The 8,677-nt window shown below is 30.3% G+C and overlaps 1 protein-coding gene across 1 annotated transcript; it reads right to left on the bottom strand.

The window, feature by feature from the left end:
• Positions 1-1,749: 1,749 nt before the first annotated feature.
• LOC140744304 (uncharacterized) lies at positions 1,750-7,183 on the bottom strand. Its single transcript, XM_073075864.1, has 2 exons — positions 6,978-7,183; positions 1,750-6,886 (listed from the first exon to the last, which is right to left on the bottom strand). The coding sequence occupies exons 1-2, from the start codon at positions 7,181-7,183 to the stop codon at positions 3,205-3,207; spliced, it is 3,888 nt and encodes a 1,295-aa protein (XP_072931965.1). The 3' UTR covers positions 1,750-3,204.
• Between the last annotated feature and the right edge of the window lie 1,494 nt (positions 7,184-8,677).

Genomic DNA, 8,677 nt, shown 5'->3' with positions numbered 1-8,677 from the left:
ATAGAAACTTTCTTTCATCATATTTTTTCTAATTCAGAGGCCAACACCCAGCTATTAAATTTATCTGGATAACCTTTCCACTTCACCAACACTTGCTTTCTGACACCAGAATATCGCGTACTGATTATTTTATCTATTTTATAACTTGAGGTAGGATTATAAGATACCTTTTGTAACTCCTTTTCATAGAAAGTCCCACTTATTGTTTCATTTTGTAAGTCTTTCAAAGTGTATACAACCCATGGAGACCGATCTATAATTGAGGATATAATAAATATTTCATCACTCCAATTAGATTCATATCCTTTTTGAAATATATGCTTATACTTGGTTATTCTTACATAGTCACCGATGTGGAAGTTAGGTAATTGTGTTGTTGCTTCTGTTTGTTTCTTATCTCTATCATATAAATTATTCCATACAGTCATAATATTATGTGAGTTAACATCACAGGGGCACATTTTAATACTTGAATGATAACTATGATTATATGCATATACCAAGTCTTGTAAAACATCAATATATTTATAAGTATTATTGTGTGTAAAATAACGCCACATCTTCATTTTGAGGGTTCTTTGAAATCTTTCAACAATACTTGCTTTAATATCGGGATTATTAGTAGTATAGTAATTTATATTTTTACTTTTTAAATAACTTTGCACATCTTTGGAAATAAATTCTGTACCCTTATCAGACTGAATATGTATGGGTGTTGCATTAGCTTCAATGAAAATACTTTCAAAACATTCTTTAATATTAAATGAATTTTTATTTTTCATAGCTCTTACAAATGCATATTTGCTAAATACATCAATTACACAAAGAATAAAGTTAAATCCATCATTGTACTTAGAATATGTTCTCAAATCACTTAAATCCGCTTGCCAAAGAATATTGAAATTTGACAGTATGTATTTGTTACGGGAAAACCTTCTTGTTACAGGTTTATGTAATGTGTATGTTTCTTGTGAGCGTAGCCAATCTTTTACATCTTCTCTTTTCATTTTACCTTTCATAGCTTTGGCTAATTTATTAATACTACCGAATGCAGCAGGATGAGAAGGGTTATAATAAATACTATTTATTTCTAATAAGGGCTCCATTTCTCCCAGACTAATTTTTTCTTGGGTTTTACTTTTTCTCTTTCAGTACTAGTTGGTGTTGAATTCGGATCTTTTCGAGGTGTAAAGTTCTTATGCTCATCTAATATTAGCTGAGTTATAAAGCCAGTTCTTTTAGTATTACCAAGGTAGGTAACTGGTGTATTGATATCTTTCAATAAAGTTGCAAATTGTTGCCATCCTACTGGATCAATTTTTCTACTTGGTCTAATAAAATCACTCACCAAGTCTATGATGTTACTTCCAGGAATTTTAACTTTGTCTATGAATACAGTACCCTCGCCATCCCAATTAATTTTATCCTTGTGATCAGACAAGAGACCTAGCAACAGCTCACCTTTCTTTAAATATGTTTTAGGTATCACTCTCAATATTTGTTTCGGTGTATACGTTGGTGAGTTAACCTTTTCGTGTTCATTTATATCAACTGTTGTTCGCTTTGGAGTCTGTTCAGCAACTATATTAGTCTTAGCTTCTTCCTGTAGTTTTATATCACTAAAATCTTTCTTTAAATTAAATTTATTATTCGTATCTAATTCCAGTTTATTATTATCAATTTTCATTTTGATATTATCTGTATCACCAGTATTAACATCAGAAAAATTAGTAACAATAGCTAACTCATAAGGTTTTCGGTCTTCTTGAGTATGGTGTAGGTACCTTTGTAAAATTTGTAAATAGAGAATACACTTTTCTCTATCTTCAATATTACTTTTTAATATATTTTGCATTTCGGCATCCAGTCTAGACATGGGACTGTCTAACATTGTTTGTTGATTAATTTTTTCTATTATACCTGGATCTATAAGTAACATTTTCTTAGCGTGTTCCATGTTCATGTTAGGGTATTTACTAGTGCACTCAGAACTGAACCTAATATTATTGGTAAAAATGATCCCCCTTTTTGAATTATAATATTTTTACGGACTTTGTTTGTAGTTTTACGCACCAGTTGTCGAAGTAAGTGTTTGTATTTCTTTAATTTATTCTTCTCATTTTCTGGGAGTTGTACTTTACCTTGTAAAACGTTATAGATACATTCACAAATACAATTTATCTCTTGTTCGTTGCAGGATTTTAAGAGTGCTTTTTGGTATTTTGGTTTAAGAATATGAAGAGCTTCTAAAAACTTTTTATGTGTCTTCAAGGTTCGAGACATTATTAATAAATGACGGAAATTTCTTGTTGCTTTGCATATTTAAACCCCTTTGTAGGTAAGTATACAGTACAGTAACAGTCAGAAGGGAATATTTTTGTTTTTAATCTACATATATCACTAGTATTTTGTTTTAAATCTATCATTAAATATCCATGAGGTTCTGTCGTTGCATCTTTATAAGAATCTTCCATGAATTTAGTATTTTCAGGTGATACTTGTCTCGCTAAGTGTCGAATCTGTGTTTTATCACGTGGATTTTTAAAATATATTATATAACTCGAGTTTAAGGAAATGTCCCTCTGACCTCTACCTTGATGAAACAAATTTTGAGTTATATAAAACACACTCAAATTTCTATGATGACTTCCTTTTGTAAAAATGTCAACGATGCGGCCATCCGATTCTCTCATAAGATCATCGATGATAACAAGCTGGGGACCTTTCCCATCAAACATACTAAGATCTGGCATACCTTGATGGTAATTAACAAGTTTCAAGTTGTATAAAGGTTGCATTTCATCAAAACACCATGTAACTTGATCGAAACTTGTACTACAAATATCTTTTACATATTTCAAGAAGTTTGTAACGAATTGTGACTTTCCACATCCACTTGGACCAGCAACTATTGCAGTAAAGGGATGAATGAAATGAAACATTTTTAAAACAAGTTGACTGCACAACGTTTTATTTAACAATGAAGATAATTTAATGAACAATATACATTTATAATAATCAAGTATAATTTGTCTTAAAACTAGAACACATACATGAAATGGTTTACAGGAACAAACATTGAAATACATTACCAAACTAACAATTATAAACTAGACATACACATTTATAAACACAATTAAGATAATATATAGTTCAAAGAATTACATTAAACATATCTGCAAGTAAACCAATATTTCACCGTTGTTATCTAAGTTTGTAATGACCCCAAGCTAATGTGTCAATACCATTAGGCAAAATATGCCTCTTAGTGTCGCTGTATGATAAACATTTTTTATTTATTTTTTGTGTATAAATTTTATGTTTGATTGATTTAAATCTTAACATTGCTCCGAATTGAATATTTTTCTCGAAAAGACATGCCTTATAGTTATGCATTTGCATATTTTTTGTAACACTTTTATTAACGCCTTTAGCCTTTGCAACAAATTTGTTTTCAACATCTATTGCATACATTTTAGATCTTAGACCCACAAATTCTCTAAATATTTTTCCATTATTTTCGTCTTTGAAAAAACCTATTTTCTTTTTGTTAACTTGTGGATACCCATAAATATTGTCAGATGGATAATCAGAAGAATCGAAATGCATCTTAAGGTCAGGTTTTATATCTTCATAAAAGTTGTTTGTAAATATTTGGTAAATTAAACTGTCTGTATCCGTATACAATAATTTATTTTTGTTTTGAAACTTAGGAATCATGTAGTTGTAATGGAATTCATACATAAGGGTCTTTGAAATATCTAAAATACAAAATCCTAAATATATTGGTTTATTATAATTAAGTTTACACTTTAGCATTTGTACTGCCACTAGGTCTGATGTGAATATACTTAAATTTTTAAAATCTGGCCTTGCAATGTAGTCGTTGACACCTAAAATTTTACCTCTATTTTCCCAATGTGTTAACAACTTAACATTTACTCTTTTTTCTATATTCTCCATAGTTTTTCCAAATACTGAATTATTCATTAATTTATAGAAATCTTTTTCAAAAACAGACTTTGCTAATGTCCGCATGTTTGTGTTTAAATCTATATATTTCTCTAACCAAGGACTTTGTTTAAACTTTAGTATCCTGTGTATTTTAGTTACCTTCATTCCCATACTAAGACATTGTTTAAGGTTTTTGTAATGTATTTTATATTTAATTTTATCGTTTAGATTTGAAATTAATTTTATATCTTTTGAATTACCAATGCATATATTTTCAGGACATAGTGGTAAGTCAGAATGCAAGTCGTGGAGATCATCAGGATATTTTAAATCAACTTCCAAAACGTAACCAATATTTGATGTATCGGATACATTAAAGTTTGTTTCAGGGTTTACCCATTCAAAGTCTCCAGTGGGTAGATATTGAGACATAGCCCAACCATACAAATTATTAGCATCCAAGTATATTAAATATGATTGAGGTTCATTTTTATCGTAATCTTCCATGAATTGATTGTTTGCTTTTGCATAACGATTGCTGCATTGAGATACACCACCTCTGATACCGGCCTTAAAAAATGCTATTTGTTCGTAATCCATCAATAGATCTAATTCAATTTTTGTATACTTCAACATTGCATCCCAACTTAACCCTGGAGCAGTGTAGTAGTGAGCGGGATCTAACCCATAAGTCTTAATACAAAGCTCTCTGAAGTTTTCAAAAACGTCAGTCAAGAGCAATACATCAGTTTTAAGATATAAGTTTGAGTAATCTAACATATTTTGACAACGAAAATGTTTCCAAATTTCATTTGCACGATTATAATCATCATCGGAGACATTTGAATCTGTTAACGAGCTATAGAACTCACTTTGAGTTGGAAGTGACTTGAGTTTTAATGAATCATAAGAAGTCATGAATTCGTAGGGATAAATTCCTTTTCTCCTTAATTTGGTAAAGTCGTCATTGCAAGGGAAGTTTCTTTTTAAATCATGAAATTGTTCATCACTAAGATTTTTAGCTAATTGATCTAGACTGCAAGATAAAAATTTATATGAATCTACAAATCTTAGACTTATCTGATTATTATTTACTGTTAATGTTTTTGAAAAAGAAATGTACCTCTCTTTATTTTGCGGAATTATTTTTACTTCTCCATCGACAAAATTTAGGGCATGAACAATAAAATGTGCATCATAATGACTCAGATTATGTAGGAATACTGGAATATAACGCGGAGTCTTAAATTTTTTTAAACAGATTTCATGAACTACACCTCTAATAGTGCCAGTATGAAAGTCAAAATCGAAATGTTTATCTTCGTTCAAATTCGTTTCACATACATGACAAATTTTAGATTCCGATAATAAATTATTTTCATCATCACTAGATAAAGGCTTAGGCCTCATTTGAAAAATATTTTTTGTACATATTAATTTTAAATCTTCATATAAACGTTTCATAAACTCTGTTGCGCAATCTGGCCCACTATATGTTTCGAATTTTGATAAAGTATCATCATACGAACATTTTATATAATAACCGAAACTATACACATCATGCTTTTGAATATTTTCTGTGTAAGACCTAGACGGATCATTAGAACATACATTTATTGGTTTTAAAAATGCTTCAAAGTCAGCATATATAACAAAGGGTAATTTTAGTTTGTTGTTAAAATTCTCAAATTTTATTTTATTATTTGCCGCTGGTTTTCCGAACCAGTCTTTCAATGTTTTAGTACCATCTGGTATATTGGTTTTAATATGAGCGCAATCATTTTCCTGATGATCATCTAATCGCTGTTGAGTTGGAAAATGTAATAAACATCCATCACATAAGAAAATTGCATGCTCTTGGTTAGAAATTTGTTTACTCACCAATCGCGACATATTTTTGATATAACAAAAATGAGCGTTTAAACCTTTCTTAAGGTATAACAAATTAATATGTACACTTTTACGAAATTTAGTCATTATTAATGGTCCAATTACATCATGAATTTTTTTCTCCCGATTATATTCTAATCCAAATATGTTAATACTTATATTATTCAATTTTTCAATTTTTGGTACATCCGAAAGCTTTACTGGAAAGGAGATGCCATTGAAGTTTAGTTTGTTTGAATGCATGCTGTACGATGAAACTCTATTACTTTTACTAGTAGTAGGATATAAGGCGGAAAGCAATGCCCATTTAAAACACATATTGTCAGCGTTTTGCACATTAATAACGGCTTTTCTTACTTTAATGTCATGAGGTAGGTCTATATACGAAGTGCCACGTAGTGGGTTGAATTTATTTATATTCATTTCTAAATGTTTGATTTGCGTTAAACTCCAACCGCTATCTTTTTTCTCGAATGAACTGATTTTATTTGATAACGTCTCAATTAATGATGAAAAAAAAATATTTAAGTCATCACCTTGAGAAACAGTATAATTACATGTTTGAAAATCGAATGTGTTTGTAAGATCTTTGGTTTGCTGTGTAAAATTTGCATGTAGTATAAAATTGATCTTAAACAAAATGTGCATTTTAATGGACTCTTCGATCAATGAACAAATATTATCTTTTATTGAATTAAAAAATAATTCGGGCGTTTTAAGTGTATCTACTGATTCATTTAATTTACTTTTGATTCTGTATGAAATTATTCGCTGACCGAAAGCTGATTCGATTACTGAAACATTAGCTTGAGTACTATGAGATTTAAAAATATTATTTTTGTGAATGTTACTTTTTATGTGGTTGGCAAAATATCTTTTACTTACAAGTCGTTGACAAACATCACACATAACCTTTCCATTGTCTGTGAGGTTGATATCAGATGACGTTGAAGCACCTTCATTAACTTTTATCCTCTTGGCCTTCGGACTGTCGATGTCATAGCTGCTTCTCTTCATTGCACCTCCGACTTGTTGGTGTTGACTATGAAAAAAAAAAAATGTATTTATATTTCAAGATTTAAATAATGTAATATAGAAAGAAATGCATGTAGAAAAAAAAAAAATATACATACTTAGTAGGATTTTCAAGCAAGCAGGAAGTCTGAAGCGATTCTTTATCGTGTTGACTACTTTGATTTATGATTGCACTTTCGACTTGTCTGCATATATCGATGAGTTCATTGTTAATTTCTATTTCTTCACAAACTTTTGCAAGTTCTTCTTCAATTTGACTTTCATCGACGAAAACAGTTGTATAAATTTTTTGGAAACTATCCATTATGATGTGTAGAACAGGGTTACAGAGGAGGTCGTTTATACGTGTATGAAGTTGTAAACCAACTGGTAATGATATGAAAATGGCACTTTCTTCTTATATACTTAGCAAGTAATTATACATCAAAACAAAATAATTAGCATGACAATCAACCCTCACTTAATAGTTATTATACCATAAATAAATATTTTAAAAGTATGATTAGGTCATTAACTAATTATTTATTGTTAAATGAGTATTTCTTACTACTCTCTGTTTTCGAAATATCTGTGCACATTTTGTATATAACATTATTCATTTCTTTATATGTTGAACTGTTTTCGTCTGTGTAATATTTGATTCTTAGGGATGCATGTTTCCAATGTTGAGACTGTGGCACGTTGGATAATTTATTTAAATCATAAATATCTATTTTTATTAAATGTGACGAATGTGCTTCATCATCTCTGTTAGTAGTTATATACACTGTTCCACCATCTCGTTGAGCTCTAGATACGGTTGATGAAAGTTTTCTAATTTTTGTCTTTGGCAATTCGAATATTGAGTCCAAGTTATCATTCGAATTATTTCTTTTTAAAATTTTTGATTTCTTTGTTTCTTGAGATATGTCTTCCTCGTCAGATAGCGTGCAATAATATTGTTTAAATGTATTTGCTTCATATATATTCTAAAACAACACAAAGGCAAAGTTAGTGTCAAATGAAATGATATTGGAAAGTGACACAAATCAATTCAATATTATCAAGACTTACTTACCTCCATTGTTGACACTTGGATGCACTACACTTCACAAACCAAACTGTTCACTGTTACTTCACCAAACGAACTATGAGAGCATACTCCTCCCTTCCTGCTTATAAGCACTCACTTATCAGCGTCTAAATATATTTGGTTATTGTAACCACCCGAGATAACTACATCCTATTACCTTATCATCGGTCAAAGTTCCAATGCTATTGATTCACCATATCCTAATGGGCCAACAAAAAAGTACGAACAAGTTTCCTTTCATTATGATAAGTACCTTATCAGTGCCCGGAGTTATTTAAAATGTGAATTATGCATTACGGATGCAACTCTTATTGTTCGTAGAGCACGAATAAATCCAACTTACGAAGTGATATAAAATGTAAAGTATGCATTACGGATGCAACTCTTATTGTTCGTAGAGCACGAATAAATCCAACTGTACTCCTCGCACATCAAAAAGTCTTAGCCTCTACTACAGCAAAATATCCTATTACTCGAGCTGAAGTCAAAGTTTTAACTATACCATCAGGGGTTCAGGGAAAGACTCTTGACAACATTTTTCTGGGGCAAGTACCTAAAAGATGTATAGTTGGATTTGTAAACAACACAGCATTCAATGGAAGTCTTACTAAAAATCCATTCAATTTTGAAAACTATGCTATGAACACATTTTGTTTATATATTGATGGCCAACAAATACCTTCAAAAGCATTGCAACCATCATTCGAGAATGATATTTTTACTGCA

The sequence above is a fragment of the Epargyreus clarus genome, unplaced genomic scaffold, assembly GCF_041222505.1.
Source record: "Epargyreus clarus isolate Ecla_fem2 unplaced genomic scaffold, WU_Ecla_fem_2.2 ptg000008l, whole genome shotgun sequence".
Taxonomy (NCBI): Eukaryota; Metazoa; Arthropoda; class Insecta; order Lepidoptera; family Hesperiidae; genus Epargyreus; species Epargyreus clarus.
This window is presented reverse-complemented; position numbering and strand designations above follow the sequence as displayed.

Excerpts from the sequence above, each read along its gene's own strand:
- LOC140744304 (XM_073075864.1), bottom strand. The coding sequence starts at position 7,183 with ATGGATAGTTTCCAAAAAATTTATACAACTGTTTTCGTCGATGAAAGT. Across the intron at positions 6,887-6,977 it reads TTGCTTGAAAATCCTACTAA|TCAACACCAACAAGTCGGAG; the intron begins GTATGTATATTT and ends TTTTTTTCATAG.